Below are 20,606 nucleotides of genomic sequence, written 5' to 3'. Positions count from 1 at the left end.
TTTCTGAAGGATCATGTGACACTGAAGCCTGGAGTAATGATGCTGAACATTCAGCTTTGATCACAGGAATAAATTACAGTTTAAAATACAGTCAGTTCCAAAAGTATTTCACAATATTACAGTTTTTACTTTATTTTTGATCAAATAAATACAGCCTTGGTGAACAAGAGGTTTCAAAAACATTCAAAACTCGTACGACCCCAAACTTTTGAACGGTAATCATTTTGAAGGTAAAATGTGTCAATTTTGAAATAGTTAAAATAGTTTTTGATGCATTTATAGATTCTTAAGATACTCTTTTGTCTGTAAGCACTAGTTTTATTTTGGGGTGAACTGTCACTTTCTTTCTGTTTGATTGTGTTTTTCGGTCACAGTACGGTGCAAATCGCATTCTTTATTTCATGGCGAGTTTAACATTCGTGCTGCCTGTTGGTTTTCGCCACATGTCCTATTCTCAAATGACAGTTTCAGGCGTACAGTACGTCAGCGGTCAGAGTGAGCAAGTGTGTCTACACACCCAGAAAGGGATCATGGCAGAGCTGAAAACAGCTGAATGGGATTGAGTATCTGCTGGTGAATGCATGACTGCCAGAGAGAGTTTCTGGAGAACCGGCAGCTGTTCATATCATACGCCGCTGGACTGTTGAGGGAGAGAAAGCAAGAGACACCCTGGAAAAACAGACAGTTGAGGGTGTGTGTGTGTGTGTGTGTGTGTGTGTGTGTGTGTGTGTGTGTGTGTTTGGGGGGGGGTAATGAAAGACAGACGGAGGGGAGGAGAGAGAGACGGATCCTGTGCAGTGACTGACAGTTGCACACATGTATGGTTAAACACTACAGAAGATGTCTGCACGCATGACTGCCTGACACACACACACACACACACACACACACAGAGAGAGAGAGAGAGAGAGCGGTCAAACGTTTAAACTCAACTGACCCCTTCCAGAGCATTTTACCTTCTCAATATGAAGATCACGGGCAATTATGTTCTCAATAAAGCGCAACATTGACCGCCCACCTCTTCGTTCAAGTGTATTTCTTATTCACTTCTCTACGGGGAATTCAAAGACTTAACCAAACAGTCAGCTCTGAGATATTTCACCATATTTCATGTGCTTAATGAAGAAATGTGAATGCAAAATATTACATTTTGATTTGAACTGAAGAAGTATTGGTTAAAATTCTTTAATTGGGAAAGAAATTGTGAAAAAAGACAAAGGTACAAAATAGATTATTTTTTTTTTTTACTCAATTCATTTCATTCATGCATTTGACATACGCCGTTATACAATGTGACTTGCATTGCATTCAAGGTTTACATTTATCCGTTCATGCATTCCTTGGGAATCGAACCATGGCTTGCAAGCATCATGATCTACTATTGAATTATATAAATGTGCAGAACAAGCTGACTTTAAGTCATTGGTTATAAGAATATAAGAATACAAAATTACAAAATATTGTAATATATGCAAATAAATAAGTATTTTAAGATTGTAGCTTGATCGTGGCTGCATAATTCGCCGTGAATTATAGAACTGAGCTGTTGCTGCTGACGAATTTGATAATGAAGATTTTAGTTGTGGAGAAAATGAATGATTTTTGCTTTGGCTTCTTGTTTTTGCCTCTGTCAACAGTGTGCATGAACCGTTAAAACTCTCCTAAAAGCCGGTTTGAGCCTCGGTGGCGTGTCTGTGGGATCCTTCATGAAGTTATGATGAACATTTTTTGAGCTGACTCTTGGTTTTAATTATAAATGTTCAAGGTGGTGTGTTTCAAAGAAGCATTATAAATGCAGAGTTCTGAGAAGTAAAAGCTGTTTTTACACTTGAAAGTGGAGAGTCAGCATGAAGTCACAATGGATCTCATTTACTTTCTTCCTAATGCATTTTTTTTATTTACTCCATGAATCTTCAGCACAAATTATTTTTGAGTTATTTTGTTTTGATTTTTTCATAGAATAAAATAATAATAATAATCTACTGTCTATAGAATACAATAAAATGGACAGTGTCAAACTCTGTAAATTCAAAATTGTTATTATATTCAGAATAAAAAAACACATTTGTTTGTAATATTTTAATTCCGGAGGCAAGGCATTATTGTAGATTTCTTTTAGTCTTTAAAAAGCAGAATTGAATATATATATATATATATATATATATATATTTTATTTTATTTTATTTTTTTTGCACATTTGTTTTTACTTTTTTTTTCTGCAATGTTCTGTTAATTCCCCGGGAGCCGCTAGACGCCAGTTTGAAGCACTTTTAGTTTTACGGCACCATTAACACATCATTGAATTGCTTCCTTAAAGGCGTGAAGACTCTTCAGATCACACTGACCTTTATTGGTCTGCAAGTGTCCATTTGGCTCCGTAATATCCTTCATTACGACTAAGTATTTTACGAACTCAACAACTCTTTTATAGTGGAATAAACAATTAGTTGCATTTAACTCAGTCAAGTTGGACAGAAGTAATTGTGTTTCATTCCAGCTTTCTAGTTTGAGTTTCTCCTCATGTTTGGAGATGTAGCTGTGGTGCCCTTGATGTGGGGAATCAAGGCCTGTGATGTGATTAATCATGAATCCAGCGCCTGCTCACCCGTCATTAGGGACCCTCTCTGGGATTAAACGCCCTCATACGGGACGTCTGCTGCATTCTGAAGGAGTTCGGTCTCCTTCGCCACATCACAGACCTAAGCTGAGCCTTCAGCATGGCTAATTTCCCCTCGTGTCCGTGAGGATGTGTAAATCTGAGGAGCTGGGAATCACGGATCATTGGGCCCTCTGATGCAGAGGTGCTCCTTAACTCCCGGTTTAGGTGGTCTCGGGGGGTCTTCATGCACGAGTGGAGCTCGCGGTGTACACAGGTGTGACCCAGAGACTGAAGCACAAAGACCCAGTGGAGGCGATCCATCACTCGGGTAAAGGTGTGAGAGTGAGCTTTATCCAAAGCATGCTCGATCCGTCATGTGTGGCCTTGAATATCTTTAGTAGAGCAGTTGCACAGCAGGGAGATAGTAATGCACTACAGACCCCATCATTTTCTGTTGTTTACTCCTTGTGGCTTAACTTTAAAGCAGATATCTGCAGTATATAGTGCATTTCTAAAATATATTTTTTTGTGAATGTACACATGCAAAATCTAGTCGTTTAGGCCTGCACGATATTGGAATATTTTGAGAAACATATATATATATATATATATTGCAATAATTTGTTTTTCTGCAGTATAAATTGCAATATAAAAAATACAGGGATTTTCTCCAGCTATATTTGAAAATAATTAATAATTCTAGTAAGATTATGATTACGATTCTGTTGGGAAGGGAATCTGCATAGAACATAAAAATAGTTTTAAAACACGTTTAGGGCTGAACATTTTGGGAAAAGCTTGAAAGATTTGGGTGATGATGCTTTACAACAAACTACTTAAACCTATAAAACCATAAAATATTGCTATAAAATAATGATAAAAATGATAATTGTGATTATTTATTACAAAAAATAAATATATTGTAACAATACTATTGTAGTGTAAAATAACAAATAATCAAGTATTTAGTAAAAATGATTTTATGGTGCAACTATAAAATGCCAATGCTACTATTTGCATCAATATATCTTGTTTTTATGGGTATATATACATCTTGTCCACTAAAATGCTCTGTAGAAAGGGAATTAATGAATGCAACTTTGTCTATAATAGCATATATTAAATAATGGTTTAAAGGTGATGCAAATGTTCGTCTCCATTGCTTTTGTACATTGGAAATGTCATAAACTGTAGTAGATTAAGAAGGCTGTGATGTGTGATATAAACCAAAGGCTATTTGCTGCTTTAAAAAGCAACAAGCCATTTTATATAACTTGCAGGTAAATAAGTAAAGATTTAATACTATAAAATGATAGTGCTTTTCAGCATAACTGTTAAAAAAAGCAACAGACATCATCAGCACTTGACATGTTTGACGAGCAAACGGCTTGTGTTGATCCTGTAGGGATGATGTCAGAGCTGCCCATGTGACCTGGCTCCTCTAAATGTCACGTGGCTCCTGGCTCTTCTCAATGGGCATATGCTGCTGGATTAGTGAGCCAAGGGCAGGTGGCTCTCAGATGTCCAGCAAACCCAGCAGACCCCCAAAAATACCCCAGATAAGTTATTGTGTGCGTAGACACTTCTCAAAGGCCACAATATGGTCAGTAGTTTAGTAGTCAGAGGATTGCAGAGGTCATACTGACCGCCCAGCAGGGGGCATCGCGTTCACTGTGTCCTGCCCAGGGACGTCATCATGCCCTGTGCAAAGAGAAAGTGTTTGAATACATTAATTCTCCATGCTCTTTTCTTTCTGTTCTATACACACTGTGTATTTTGCATGGTGCTGCAACATTTACAGAAGCCCTGAAGAACGTGCTGGAGCTTAAGTTGTAAAGTTGTGACACGAAAAAGTGTTTTTACTGCTCAATGTCATGAGAACCCATTTTCTTTAGAAAGCATCTATATTCTGACGCTTCAAAGACCTTAAAGTTTGTTTTTGTGTGTTAACAGATGATGCCAGTAGCAAGTGCGCTCATCTAAAGAACCTATAATGTAACATTGAGAGCATTTTAATATCAACCTTTTTACTTCTTTAATCTGATTCATCTCTGAGCGAAACAAGGACTTGATAAGATTCATTGGGAGGATTGCTGGGATTGTAAAAAGTGGATGTTAATTCAGTCAGATGGAGCGAGTTCTTTATATTAACATTTGTTGCTCTTAATAATGTGCACTAGTTGTGCATAATAAGACCAAGAACATGTATTAAGAAAGAACATTACGTCAATTGTGATTTCATGTTGACTGTAATTGCAATCTTTGGCCGCAGCTCTGAATCTGGGCTTATTAAAAACTCTTATACTTATCATTCTCTCTCACTTGAGGATGATATTATAGGAGTAACCCATTACACTTTGTTGCTTGCAGAAATCCCAGGTCTTGTATGCTGATCTTCTTTCAGTACGGGACCCTGATGTCCCCGGTGTGTGTGTGTGTGTGTGTGTGTGTGTGTGTGTGTGTGTGTGTGTGTGTGTGTGTGTGTGTGTGTGTGTGTGTGTGTGTGTGTGTGTGTGTGTGTGTGTGTGTGTGTGTGTGTGTGTGTGTGTGTGTGTGTGTGTGTGTGTGTGTGTGTGTGTGTGTGTGTGTGTGTGTGTGTTTAGTGTCGTCTTGCAGCCTGAGCTGTTCGGACTGGAGGTCGGCCAGAATAAACACTCACACCACGAACACAACGTTAATGAGAGATAGATAGATAGATAGATAGATAGATAGATAGATGTGTTGTTTGTTTGTTTGTGAATCAAAATACAAAACTCCTGTCATTTCAATTTAACTTCCTGTGGAGTCGATTCAATTCAAACTCATGCTTGAAAGGGGGAGTCCGCTTTTCTCTTCTGAATTTTGCAGAACCCTGGTGAGCAGAGAAAAGAAAGAAAGAAAGAAATGTTATATACAATAACTCTGCAACAAGCGTGCATGAACTCGTTCAAAGAAACACACGGCTCTTTTATTTGAGTAAATCCCAGTGTGTTTTCACTGCTTTATCCCAACATGATGTTAACGACAGCACTGATTACATTCATCTGTATCGGTTGATTATTTCATTATTCACAATAAGCCTGCACTCATGGATCCGACGGACAATTTCCTGTTTTCTCCCGCTGAAGATGGAGAAGGGCCTGTCATTGGGTGTTCCTCGTCATCTGTCTCGGATTAACTTTAATTCTTTTTCCTTAAGGCGCACAGAAGACCTGTGTCAAACATTTGTTTCCAATGTGAGGCCGCTCAGGACAGTTTGTCGTTGTAACGCTGGGATCTTCATGCGCTCATGCAGAACCTCTGGAGGCAGAAACCGTGTTTCTCTCCCGCATCTTTATCTCTCTCTCTCTCTCTCTCTCTCTGGACTGCGGCCAGTGTTTTTTACACCGCGTCTGTTTGAGCTTTCTTCTATTTTTCTCTTTGTTCCTGTGGAGAGTCATCAGCATGTCGCCCGTGGCGCTGTTTTTCATAAATAATCAAATGCGGTACAGCAGCGGGATATGAGCCTGCTGAGTGGCTGTTTCACAGGGAGATGCTGTCACGGAGCTGCAGGTGTTTTTAAAGTGAACCATTAGTGGTTAACTGGGTAGTTGGGGATCACAAACGAGATATTGTAGAACAGGGGAGACTTCCTGGAAAGACCAGCTAAGACCATCATTTACTGACTAGTTTATACTTGTCATCACATTTAAGTTCACGTTGTCCGGCAGTGTTTTTATGAGAGGGACGCCTTCCTGCATTGAGCCTGAGATCAAGAGGAGTCCTCTACTGGTTAGTGTTAGTTTAGTGCTGGTCTGACTGCTGGGACAGGTTTTCATGCTGTAAAATAGAGCTTGTGAAAGTGGTCGAGCAGTAAGGGTGAATGGTATAATTAAAATGTTTTAACTTGATATGAGATGGCCTACTTTATATTACCGCAAAAGTAGTAATGTTTGATGGAAGTTCTAATAATTTTTGCTTCCTTTTTTTTTAAACATATTTTAAGAGTGAATAATTGAGTGAATAATTTAATAATTTAAAATGAAATATACTTCACATGTATTTATTTATTTATTTTAGAAATATTAATATTAGAAATATTATCTTCCGGTATTCTATAAATGTTATAATATGTATGTATACACAAAACAAATCTAGTTACAGTAATCCAATCTAGATAGAATAAAAGCCTGAATTACTTCATGTAATTCCCCCGACAGAATCGTTTTTACTCAATCGGAATAGGTTTTACTTTTTGCTAGTAGATTTAACCACTGTATTTATCTTCACTGATGAAGTCTTGCCATGCTTTGTGTTCACAGTCATAATCATAAAGATGGTTGTTGTGAAAACACACAATAATTGAGCGGTTAAGATTACAGATGCTCTTATGATTTGCTCTTTTCACACACGGCTTGAACTAAACACTGCTGAAAACACTGATACAAACTACAGACCAATATGAACAACAACAAGTTAAGTCTTAAGTCTTAAGTCTTGCCTTTTCACTGAAATACAGCTGCACTCTGATCATTTGAAGTTTTGTCAGGTATCATATATACTGTCCTCTGCTGTTATTTTATCAACATAATTCATCATATTTAGTTTTTCTTTTAATTCTTTGTCTCAATTAAATTAACCCGCAGTATATGTCATGCTGCCTACTGTATGTATTCTTCATTCGGGATGACGTGACAGGCTGTGTTCATGATGTGCTGATAGTATGACTTTAAACATAAAAAATTATTAAATAAATGTGTGATTTTTATGAGCTCATAATAATTGAGACAACCTTTGCACTTAATGTTTCAAACTAAAATACATTTACATTTATTCATTTAGCAGACGCTTTTATCCAAAGTGACTTACAAATGAGAACAATAGAAGCAATTAAACTAGCAGTAGTCAACAATATGTAAGTGCTATGACCCTTCGCAGTTCAATCCAACGTTTTTTTTTTTTTTTTTAGATAGAATAGAGGAGAATTTCATTTTTCATGAACTGTGCATTGCTTTATTGCATTGCATTATGCATAATTCTCAACCTGCTGATTTAACCACTGTATTTATGTCTTTCAACCCTTCATCAAAAACAGCACCTACCCAAGGAGAAGTTAACTCCTGAGATTAATTGTTGGTGTACTAAGAGAATCTGACAGACCAAACACAATTATTTCAGGTTTACTCATCAAACTGAAGAACATACATTTAAAGACAGCCAGGCCTTCACATCAGACAAACAGGTCATAAGTAGGCCAGTACCTCCAGACCATTATAATGCAGTGTTATCTGCATAGCAATGGAAGGACAGACCATCATGCTTTCTAAAAATAGAACCCAATGGGAGCATAATGGAAAAATGAATAGGAGCTAAGATGGATCCCTGGGGAACACCACACGATAAAGGAGCTGCCTCAGACCAAGGCTCACTTTAAAACTTCTATTGGAGAGATATGATTTAAAGCATTCAAGAGCACTTCCTTTTATGCCAGCACACTGCTCCAAGCGAGCAAGAAGGTCAGCATGGTACAGTGTCAAACGCAGCACTCAAATCTAGGAGCACAAGCCCAGCATAGTCCCCAGTGTCACCAGTAGTTAGCAACATATCATTTAAAACCTTCGAAGCTTCTGTCGAGTGTAGTTTTATAAACCCTGATTAAACCTCAAAGAGGTAGAATATGGATGCAGAATATGGTCATGCATTAATATGAATAATGCTTTAATATGTGGAAATAAACAGCCAGTATCCTATATAGTAATATACATTCTAATAAGCAACTTAAAGGGGTGGTAAAATGCTCTTTTCACAAGATGTAAAATAAATCTCTGATGTCCCCAGAGTGTGTGTGTGAAGTTTTAACCCAAAATACCTCACAGATATTTTTATATAGCATGTTAAAGTTGTCACTTTTTGAGTGTTTGCAAACACACACCGTTTTGTGCCTGGCCCTTTAAATGCAAATGAGCTGCTGCTCCCGGCACAGGGGGCGGAGTTTCAAGAGCTGGTGTGTGTTAGCAGCTGCGATTACCTCACGCAGACACACACGAAAATGACAGAAACTGTTCTGCCTTTAATGTTAAACGGAGTCAGACAAAAATGGAGAGACTCAAGAAGAAGTGACAACATGTAGAAGCAACAGGACGTCTCTGAATGGTTAGTGGATGAATTTATGTTGCTGATGTGAAGTTAACTATCTTCAATTAGCATATTCTGTCATGGTAATCTATAAACCGCTCGTATAGGAACTGTTGTGAGACGCACACAGTGACTTTCTATTGCATGTGAAAAGATGGATGCTAAAGTTTGAGCTGACTCACAAATGTGGTCGACTACAACAACTCTTCCTCTTCTCAACATGGACTGTGTGTTCCCGGGGGCGGGGTTTATGTAAATTTTAGGGTTGCTGATGTCACTAACCCGTGAAGGTTAGTGTGACTAAAGTGTGACCAATTTTTTTTGTCTTCATAATACTATATCTCTTATATTAATACTAAATATTTATTTTCTCTTTTTTATTTGGAATGTGATGGGCAAAAAGTTCGTTTCTTAACAAAAGTTACAGACGTTAAGCTAGTCAAGTAAAGGTATCGTGACTGGTTTAGTGGTTCGGATAGTGTATACTGAAGTCAAACCAACATAGCATCCAAATCACAACTGTATGCTTGTTGTTTTAGCCGGAAGAGACTGAAGTCGGATGCGTTTGCTTCAGTCCAGGGAACGGCTGTGCTTTGTGTAAAAGGGGACTTTTCACAACAGCAAATGAAAGATTTGGTGCTCCATTTGCAATGAAAGAAAAAAGACTGTGAGGAAATGGTTATTATTGCGGAGGCTGTCACATCGAGCGCTTGTGTAAGACAGAAAACAGCCCCCTGGGTGTTCAGGAGGAGTGCAGGGCCCGGTTGCTTTCACTGTATTGCCGAGGCTTTAGAAGGGGATTGTGGTTGCTATATTGAAGTGGTTGTGAGCCAAAAATGCATGATTAATTTTTGGAGATGTTTTCTCTCACATCCCCTCAGGTCCAGATGTCAGACAGAGATGCTGCATGTGAACTTTACTTCAGACTCCCACTGGAGATTAAACGTGGTTTGTTGCATCTTGGCCTTGTGAAGTTCTCAGACCTACAAGATCTGCTCAGACTTTTGGTTGAAACACCAGTTTTGACATTATGGGAAATCTAGTTTAAGAAGATGGTCTTATCTAGTTTAAAGTATACGTATGTATGAGCCACTAACCATAAATGGTTACTTTTAAGTCGGCTGGTCTCTTTGCCTGAAAAGTCACCACCTAAAATCACCCAAATTTCAGCTTGACCAGACTGGGAAACCAGTTTAGACCAGCTTGGGCTAGTTTAAGCTTATTTATTCCCCCCAGTGGAGACCAAGATATTATTGCCAAAGACATTTCTGGAGTGAGGAGTTTCCTCAGAAGTGGTGTCAGTTTCGAACACTTATGTCACTGAGGACTTTCGAGCATCTATATATTCTTTAATTGAACATTTTACTGTTTCTGATGGCGTTTCACTTATTCACACAAAGCCAGTGTGTGCATTCACCCCAGCGCTTGCATTTTTCTTTCACATTTTGAAAAAGGATTTGTTTCGCTTTGCATCTGGAAACGAAATTAAAATTTCTGAGCCACCGCTTCAACGCTTTATACCTTTATTATTCAGTCATTTGCTCTCATAAACCCAGTACAAAAGATCTGCCTATAAAGAACAAACATATATAACATAGACGCTACCAACCACACTCTCGCTTTATTGACTCTACTGAAGATGTATAAATAACAGCATGGATGAAGAGTGTAATAGCTAAAGTTTCTCGCTCTGCTTTATTGAGCATGTAAATAAGCGCTGGAGCCACGTTCCCTCACCACATCTCTATAACTTTATAATTTACTGACTCTCTTAAACGGCTCCACCACACAAGCAGGAGTTTTTGAAATGAACAAATATGGCTTGTTGTTGGGTTCACGCGAGTGAGACGTCAGCTCGAGTTCTCTCCTCCATTACCCCGTTTACAAGTGAACATTAAAAGCCCTGCTGTGTCGCGCCAACAATAGTGTCCATTCACCCACAACTGTGCTAATGTGAAAGAAGCCAGTTACTCGTGAGGTGTACCACTTTTCTAAAGGACCACCGAAATGAAACGGCTGTTGAAATGACGATTCCATGTGTGTGTCGGTCGGACTCGTAAAACAGTGACGTCAGCGTAGACCCGGCCACTCGGTCACCCAAGCTAACCTCTAAACCTGCAGGCCTCAGAGCGCTGCTTTCAGAAGCAGTTGGTGTTGGATTCAGATCTGTCAAGCTCTGGGCTTGATTATTTAGGATCAGTTTTATTGCCATGGAAACTATGGCTAATTCTACATCAGCCGTAAGAAATACAGCCTAATCCGTGTATTGGGGTGGTTTGGTGTAGCGGTTAAAGCTTCAGTCACACTAAACTCTGTGTTACATTCACTTCAATTCAAGTGGCTTTGCCAATTTAATTTTGCTGGGTGGCAGACAGTTGTTCATCTAGGTTGTCTACAAACCGGAAGGTTGGTGGTTCAATCCCCGGTTCCACCTGACCACGTGTCGAGGTGTCCATGAGCAAGACACCTAACCCCAGCTGCTCCCGACGAGCTGGATGGCGCCTTGCATGGCTGACGCCGCCGTCTGTGTATGAATGGGTGAATGTGAGGCAACAAGAATCTGTTAAAGCGATATATAAATGCAGTCCATGTACCATTCAATTCACAATGCAAACGTGCGAGTTACTCCTATTTACATATAATAAAAAAAAAAATTATATTTGTGTGTATATACAGTATGCACATAAATGATTTTTATTTATATCATGCTTAATTTTATTAAAAAAAATATTAACATATTTTCAACTTTAAATCTCTATTCAGTAATGACACATGGTCAAAAATAACATTAAAGACATTTATAATATTTTTATTAAAAAAATAAGTTACTGATGTCACTAACCCGGGAGGAATGTCTTGTAGTTCCTACCAGCCGTTTGTTGTAGTCCTTTTCTTTAAAAGCAAATATCTCCCTTTGCTTTGAACTTTGAGCGTTGTAACTTTGCAGAAGTTGTTTATGATCAGCAACATTACACACTAACTAAAGTTAGAAAAGTGAAATCATACTCAACCACCCCTTTAAGAAATTTGCAGGAAACAAAGCAGTAGAAACTAAGTGAGAGGATGTTTCTTTTTTCTTTGTTGAGTATGTCATATTTCTCCAAGAATGACAAAACATATATACACATATATATACAATGAAGGATGGCCATCCTGGCTCTGTTTGTTTGAGTGTTTCAGAGAGTCTGTAAATGTGCTGACCAGGACATTTCACAATGTTATCTGTCCACAGTGTCTGTTCCTTTTCACAGTGTGTTCTGCGTGTGGGAAACCCTAGTATCAGACATAAAGCAGAGCTGAGATGACTAATCTACTCGCTGTAACTCACACACACTTCGCTTCGTTCTGCGAGCGAGACAGCGCTGTCTGTCCACCAGAACAGAGGGACTTTGAGGTCAATAAGGGCCGTCTGATTGTGGGTCAGATGGGGTAAAAATGTGAAATACATCCAAAAGCTATAGTGAACTACTTTGCAGCGTAAAGTCTGGCAATGGTTTACTTTTGGAACAGCTATCATGTTGGATGCGTGCCTATGATGCCTTACAATTTACTGTAAAATGCTAATTGAAAAAACTTGAATTGAATTAGCATATCCATTATGTAAAACAGTAGCCAAGGCTACTATAATGACGCTGGCTTGTAAACGTGAGCTACGCAATCTTTTGGCGTTTGAAAAAAATAAAATCCATGAAATTATATTCACATGACATGCTGACATATATGCCACTGTACCTGTGATGAAGACATTTCACACGCAACGCAGGCCGTCTGCCCAAGACGAGAACTCCTCCTGCAGAGTTCAGGGGTATCGGCTTGTCAACAAATGCACGTATATCCCCTGGTGTAGCCATGACAGAGTTTACGGCAGTAGTAGAAGACAATAGCCTACTGTTTACTTGGTTTACAAAAGCTACTTGGTGTTGCTTTAATTTCTCACTTGCATGCATTATAAACCAAGAAGCTGTACACGTATTACAAAGCGGATGTTTCAGTTGTTTATAAAGATTTAATGAAGACAAATATTGTGTGGCGGTAGCATGTAGATGCTAGTGAACTCTTTTGTTTTGACTAGCGTGGCTTCCTGCACGTCTGAGGCTCGTTCTGTGAGTTTGTAATGTAAACTACACTCTTAACAGCTCAGCTGTCACTGCATAATGAAGTGTTCTCGTGCATGATTAACCACATTTACTGCTGGTTTCATTTTTGATAAATGGTTGGTGTGTGTGCGTGTCTGTGTGTGTGTGTTGTTTTTGTTGTCAGCGAGTTCAGTGAGTGTAAATGTGTTTATTGTTGGAGTCTCTGTGGTAAAATGTATTGTCTGAAGAAACAATTTGCTTATGCTTGTACAGAAACACAGAGGATCTGTTCTAGAACTACTGTCTGGTGAAAACTAACCATGAAAATTAGAAATAAAATAATAAAATGTGTGTGTTTGTGTGTGTGTGTGTGTGTGTGTGTGTGTGTGTGTGTGTGTGTGTGTGTGTGTGTGTGTGCGTGCGTGCGCGTGCGTGCGTGTGTGTGTGTGCATATACAGTATACATATATTAATTAATATATATATATATCACTATATATACACACAAGAAATTTAACAAATATTATTTATATTATTAAAATAATAGTTGTATTTATAATTTATGTAGCCTATGTGTGTATATATATAGACATATATACACATTAAATGTATTGTTATGGCTCAAAAATAAAAAGTAAAACTGCTTACAGTATCGTTTACTGTATGTGATTGACATTGAAAAAAAATGAAAAAGAATAAATGGCTTTGTTTATACTTGATTTACTTTTTATTTGATTTATGCTGGGGAAAATGCAGTATTGGAGTAATAAAAACTATATATATAAATAAAAAAAACACTGGCCAGGAAAAGACTCAATGTAAGCAGCGACCTTGTGTGAAATGAAATCAGTCGTCACAGACCTCTGTTGTGTGAGAGAAAGCTTTGCATTTTCATTTGAGTGAGAAATATGATGTCGATTACAAGTAGATATTTAACAATTTTATTGTAATATAACATTATATATAGTTTACAGCCTGCTTGTGGTCTCTTGTGGCTGAACTGCAGTGTGTTATGACTCATGTACATGAGATGTCAGGTTTATGTACGATGGACGAGGCCAGAAGAACAAGCTTCATGAGGTCATTACAGAGGTCTGATCTGAATCGAATCGGGCCAGAAATAGATGGTTACAGTTTCCAGGGAGATTGTTGTCAGGGCAAACCTGATGTTTGGAAGCATCGATTAACAATGTTGTTCATTGCATCTCTGCAGGCTGCAAATACAAACGCCAATGAGATTTGTATAAAGCATGGATTGAAGAAAGAAAGCTTATAGAGTGATTTTAAATAAGTAATGCTCAGCGAGGTTAGTCTGTGAATCAGCAACTGTACTTTACTGTAAGGTGGAGATGTCATGTGCTTGTTTTTCTTCTTTCAGCCGCCTATCCGAGTCAACCCGATACTCTCAACACGCTGGAGCATTACGATGTCATTGAACCACACCTGCTCATTGGAGGACAGCAGAGACCGGTTAGTCTCATCAAGTCAATGGTAAGTCACTGCTAAAATCAAGCCCCCAGTTTCTTTCTATTTAAATATCTTGTTTTTTTTTGTTTTTTTTTATGTGGGATGTTGAAAATGGTCTGCAAAATACCACAGCACAAAGTCAATCCAATGGGAGTTATTCTCAATTATCAGTGTCACTGTTTCTGAAGTGTTTTTTTTTATCCAGGGAACGAACATGTCACAATATTCCTCATTTAAATTATTCATACACAGAATAAAGGGGCGGGGCCTGGTTGAGTTAGTTAGTAGCGTGTTGAAACTCACGGCTATGGTAAGGGGAGGACATTTCCCAAACACGCTCAAAGCGCTCGACCAATTACAACACTGATCCAGCCGACCAATCAGAGCACAGTGTGCTTTTCAGAAGGAGGGGCTTCTTAGAGACAGGAACTAAACAGAGCGTTACTGACAGACTGGGAACAGCGGAGCAGCAACAATAAAGGATATGGGGAAAACAATGTGTTTCAAGCATCAAAAAACAAAATTAAGACTTTTTAAATATGGCATAGGCATAATAGGTGCTCTTTAGGGTTGCATATGCCATTATACACATATTGCATTGTCAATACAAGGTCTTGACAAAAAATGTATGCACCTCTTGATGGAAATAAATATTGTAATGTTATTTCCATCAAGAGGTGCATCAATTTTTTAAAGATTTTGTATTGACGATGCAAGAGTCCAGCACATCCCAAAGACTTTCAGTGAATTTAAGATCTGGACTCATAAGTGCAAATTCATGTGTGAATATGATTCTTCATGCTCCTCCCAACCATTCTTTCACAATTTGAGCCTGATGAATCTTGACTTTGTCATGCTGGAATATTGCCATGATGTGTTTTCCTACATCGTTGTTTCAGAAATTAAAAGCTACACACTTCATCAATTAGGGTTAGAAGAACTGTTGCCAAATATATAACATGTTAGAAACATAATAATCACTGCAATAATGATCCAGTCATAGACTCTTAAGCATTTGTCATTTTTAATTTAAACAGCGGCCGGGCAGTGTATGTTGACTTTGAAGTTAGTCTCTAGACTAGAGATCAAAGTGTTCAGTACAAACTATGATTACATGCTTCTTCTTCTTCTTGAACAAGGAGTGAGTTTGAACAGTTTGATGGTTTTGGGAAGCAGCGAGCAGACCTGCATGTGAGGGAACATGAGTCCTGGAGGGGAAATGTTGCTTTTGTCCTTAATGAAAAACATTTCTCAACCAATTTATGGAATAAAGACATGCAGGACTGTTTTGAAGCCCACTTGATTGTTAATTTATTTACTTGGAGTGTGTTGTTTTCTTACTGGAGAGTTTGTAAAAAGGTTTTATAGACCATTTTCTACATGTGTACTGCCGTGAGCAACAATCATTAAGAGTAAATCAGACCACCTAGGGATGTGTGTGTGTGTGTGTGTGTGTGTGTGTGTGTGTGTGTGTGTGTGTGTGTGTGTGTGTGTGTGTGTGTGTGTGTGTGTGTGTGTGTGTGTGTGTGTGTGTGTGTGTGTGTGTGTGTGTGTGTGTGTGTGTGTGTGTGTGTGTGTGTGTGTGTGTGTGTGTGTGTACTTGTTTAACCCACATTTTGAGGACCAAATGTCGCCACAAGGATTATAAAATTGTGGGGAGCAGCCAGCGGTCCCCGGGAAATGGGGTTAATAAACATAATAAATAATTCTTATTTGAAAATGTAAAAATGTGTGGGGTAGGGTTAGGGATAGGGGATAGCAAACCCAGTTTGTACAGTATAAAAACCCTTACACATATGAAGAGTCCCCCCAAAAGATATACCTAACATAACCAAACATAAATAGTTATTATGACAGTTATGACTTTATCACCCATAAATGTTTTTACAAACCCATATTACTTTCTTTCTCCTGTGGAACAAAAGAATACATCTTTACACATTTTTTTCCATACAATCACAATTCATAGTAACCACTTCTGTCAAGGTCAAAAAAGGACAAAAGTGTAATAAAAAAAAAAACTACACACAGTAAATTTAATCTCTAAAAATCCTGTCCCTAAATTCTTTTTTTAGTTCAATGGCCCACTTTTATTTTGTTTTCAGTGAGTTTTTATTTTATTTTATTTTTATGTATTTATTTATTTTGGAGTTTGAGAGTTGCTGTTACTTTGAACTGGTATTTTTGAAAGATCATCAAATAAACGTTCTTCAAAACCTGATTAATCATATACTTACATTTTAATATGATTTTTCTATAAAATAAATAATCACGTAAACCTAAGTTGCTTCAGTCCAGTAAGTGTTCATCTTGAAATATGCTTAAAAAAAATTAACAATATATAATAGGCTTTAAAGGGTTAAAATTGATCTTGTGTTCCCCAGGGAAAATAACAGCATAAGCAACATGAGGGTGAATAATTGATGGTGAATTCAGCTGAATTACTCAATTTAACTTGGACATTGTAACATGCACAAGTTCTCCTTTACAGCCCTTGTAGATTTGCATGCATTTTTCCTTTTATTTATGGTGTTTTGGCTTAAAGAAAGTCAAGGGAGGCAGTTACTACAGGAAAAGATAGTGTTTGAAATGTAGAAATATCTGGACATGACACAGTCTGGACCCCCGTCAGCACACGGCCAAGGCTTCACTTTACATGTGTTTTTCAGATCATTGTTCTTCTTCATGACCCAGTTGGCATCGGCTCTCTGACTGACACAATGACATTCTCCTGTACAGTTTCCTGGAGCAGCGCAAGCACATCCCTGAATACTCCCAACAAGGCTTTTCAGGGATGAGGCTTTTCAGCTGGAATGCTGAGTTTTGTTTTTGTGGGACATTATTTTATATATACTGACACTTTAAACTTTGGTCCCTTTTTGCTCCAGTCCCCCAATGGCTGTTTAGATCCTCCTGGTGGTCTTCGATAAAATAGAGATGGGAGGTAATGTTATTGTTGGAGACCAGTGATTATTATTCAGCATGATGGAGATTTTGACTTGTCAACTGATTTGTTTACTGACTCTTCCTGTAGGCCACCGGTAGGGGGAGAATGAATACTTATATAATTCAGTGTTAGTCACGTCTGGTCTGAAAGCTTTGTCGAGTTTATTCGTACTTCTTGCTTTGAGGTTTTGGACTCTTGCAGTGATTTAACTTTGAAACCTCTCCGAGGAACCCTTACAATGGTGTTAAATTTGCTCCATTTGTTTGCTTAACTATGGATTTATGTAGGTCAAAGTTGTTAGTGGTGGTTTTGTAACCAAGGGAAATCCATAAGAGCTTCAACCCCTAAACGTCTTCTCGTCAGAGATTTATACATGCAAGAACATGCATTCTTATGAACCCACAACTTATTCCATGCGGTTTAATCATTTTTCAACCAAGACAGTGAATGTTACGTCCATGTGTTCAATAAAGCAATAGGCCACAAGATGACGTAGGCTACATTACAGCGATTTTACCATGGAATCCCGTATTTTACTTGTGTTTCTCTGTTTTTCATCACTTGGATGAAGGTCAGCCCATATTCTAGGTCAAGTTTGTGCTAAACACTTGCACGATCTGATTTACCTCGTGTGAATTTGTCACGGCTGTAACCGCGCATTAACATACATATGCAATGACGCATGGAGCTCTTCATGTTAGACAGATGATTCATGCTTATTTCTGCTGTATTTTGTCAACGCCTGGCTGGTTTAAATCCATTTCCCTCAGAGCCTGGAGTAAATCTGCCGAACTTTCAGACTTACAGAGCGTGAAGAGAATTAATGTCAGAGAGAATTGAAACATAAAACTAATCCTGACAGCTATAGACCCACGACACAATGGCGGATTCATTTTATCCTGCATTAAAGCCCACTCAAATATGCTTTCTCTCGCTGTCTATTGGTCTGAGGCCTTGCATTGTGTTACGCAGCAGTTGGACTTCATCTTCCACGAATATAACCACTAACAAAACATGAAACGGCTATTGCAACCCATTTCACTTTCTAAATATTTAATGAGAATAAAAATGTAGGACCGCATATTTATTATTCAGTCTATCGGGAATGTGCGTTTTTGTACTAACCGCTTTTAACATGGTCATTGACTTCAGTTGATATAACTGTGAATAAACCAGCTCTTTTACTCACACTATTTACTCATTAAGTCATGCAACTGAATCCATTAACCCTCACGTAACATTTCTAATTATTATCACTAAATCAAAACCAAGTAAATGTTGAAAAGCAAGCGATCCGACTCTTTGACAGTTTGAAGTGTGCTGAGAAGGGTTCACCATCACAACATGGTGCCCAGAAGTGTCACAGGTGTGAGTAATTATGTAATCAACCAATCAGCTGCCATCTTTTCAAGTGGAAACCAACCAATTATGACAGCCACGTTATACGGGTAGATGCAGATGAAATGCTAATGCAGCAACAGGTGTTTAATGAGACGGTTTAGTCACATTTTTTTAATCTGAACTTATAAAAGGGAAACTTTTTATGCGTTTTGGCTGTTCATTTACACGACAACTGCGTTTTAGGGGGCCTAAAAATGCAAACTTTTGAAGGCGGTTTTGTTTCTGAAGAAGTTTTTGAAAATGATACCATTATCTAGTGGTGGGCAGATCGAGGCTTCGTGGAAAACTGAAACAATTGAAGCAAATGTGCCGTATTGTGTCGAGGCTTCGAAACAATCCGACACCCGTGTCCACGGTGACCCCTAGTGGTCAGAACAGTGTAAATGCAACAAAAACTCCAAAATTGGTAGTAAAAAAATCCCAAAACATTGGAAGTAAAATCTTTCAAATGCAATTATCTGATCATCTTATAAGAGTATCAAGTGTATATATGTTATCTTATCAATTGTCAGGGTTTGTTTTGTTTGTTCTGTGAATTTCTCAGCAACAGGCCAATAAGAGACTAACTACCATTATTCATTGTATTTATACTAATGTCTAATTAAAACGTCTACAAATGTCTAAAAGTGATCAGAGATCAGGTAAAACCCACAGACACTTGATCATTGGTTCTCAGTGACTCCTCATGATTCATGGGTTGACAGAGATCATCGCCCCCAGCGCTGAACCATTGGGATTTCGATGTAATGAAGCTTCGTTCACTGAAATCACGTGACTCTGGCAGTTTGATACACGCGTCGAGCCATTGATTCGGAATAAAAGATTCGTAAAGGTTTCGAAGCTTCATGGAACAGTGTTTTGAAATTGCCATCGCTAGCGTACCATTATCGCATTTGTGAAAACGTTGACGTCCTGTGCATGTGTGTTACGTGTTCAGTCTATAGACGTATAGTTTTTCTTTACAAAGTGACATCGCCATCTACTGGCCTGGCAGCAGAATACCGTCGTTTCCGTGGATCCATGTGAACGGGGATCGTTTGGACAACATTGTTGTCTGTACATGAAAAATGCTTCCGTTTTTAGTACATGCATACATATATCTGTGTGTCGTTGTCTGATTTTAGGGTCATCCTGGATCACTGAAGGTGCTGATGGAAGTGGACGGGGAGCAACTGCTACTTGCTTTACAGAAAAATGAGTAAGTCCTCCATTACTCTCTCTCTTTACCAAATACAAGGTACCATGGTACAAGATGATGGTAACAGAAGGCAAAATTATAGATTTTTCTTTTAAGCCAAAAATCACCAGGATATAAAGTAAAGATCATGTTCCATGAAGATATTTTGTAGGTTTCCTACAGTAAATATATAAAACATGTATTTTTGTGAGTGAATGCAGCACAATCGTGAACATAAATGCACAAATTTAAAGGAGATTTTCTCAGTGTTTTGATTTTTTTGCACCCTCAGATTCCAGATTTTCAATAGTCATATCTCGACCAAATATTGTCATATCCTAACAAACCACACATCAAGATTATTTATTCAGCTTTCAGAGGATGTATAAATCTCAATTTCAGAAAAAAATGACCCATGTGACTGGTTTTGTGGTCACATATAACATCTATATTACAGGCTTGTCAATTCTTGCATTATTGTGCTGCGCAGAATAAAATATTGAATATTGAAGTTATAAGTTCAGTGTATATTTGAGTATTACATAACATAAGGCATTGTAGTATATGGCCTTGTAAGAATCCATGTGTCCTGCTTTTAAAGGTTGAGCTGACACTGTAAGTGTGTGTTTCTGAAGTGAAAGAGCAGCGTGAAGCGGTCAGTCAGGTCAGCGTAATGAAGCTTGTGTCAAGCGAACCCTCGCCAGCTCTGTTTTTGAATGCAAATGAACATTCGCTCTGACAGACTCATGCTGGGAGCGACAAATCTCCACAACAGAGTCTAATTACTGAATCCACCGCAGAGGGAACGGCAAGCGCGGACGCCCGTGTTGTGCATCATGCAGAAAGC

General features: G+C 38.4%; 1 protein-coding gene across 3 annotated transcripts in view; it reads left to right on the top strand.

Moving 5' to 3' along the window:
- Positions 1-20,606, top strand: part of adam12a (ADAM metallopeptidase domain 12a) — a 103,237-nt gene that overhangs the window by 5,500 nt on the left and 77,131 nt on the right. For all 3 annotated transcript variants that reach the window (XR_013795590.1, XM_079594518.1, XM_079594517.1), the window contains exons 2-3: positions 14,146-14,258; positions 19,707-19,780. Coding sequence is in view for 2 of the 3 variants with exons in the window: in XM_079594518.1 (XP_079450644.1) it covers positions 14,146-14,258; positions 19,707-19,780 (187 nt within the window). In the remaining variant the exon portion in view is untranslated. The remainder of the gene's footprint in view (positions 1-14,145; positions 14,259-19,706; positions 19,781-20,606) is intronic.

Source organism: Phoxinus phoxinus (assembly GCF_949152265.1).
Source record: "Phoxinus phoxinus genome assembly, chromosome: 21".
Lineage (NCBI taxonomy): Eukaryota > Metazoa > Chordata > Actinopteri > Cypriniformes > Leuciscidae > Phoxinus > Phoxinus phoxinus.
The sequence above is the reverse complement of the archived record's forward strand: the minus strand, read 5'-3'. Positions and strand labels throughout refer to the sequence as shown.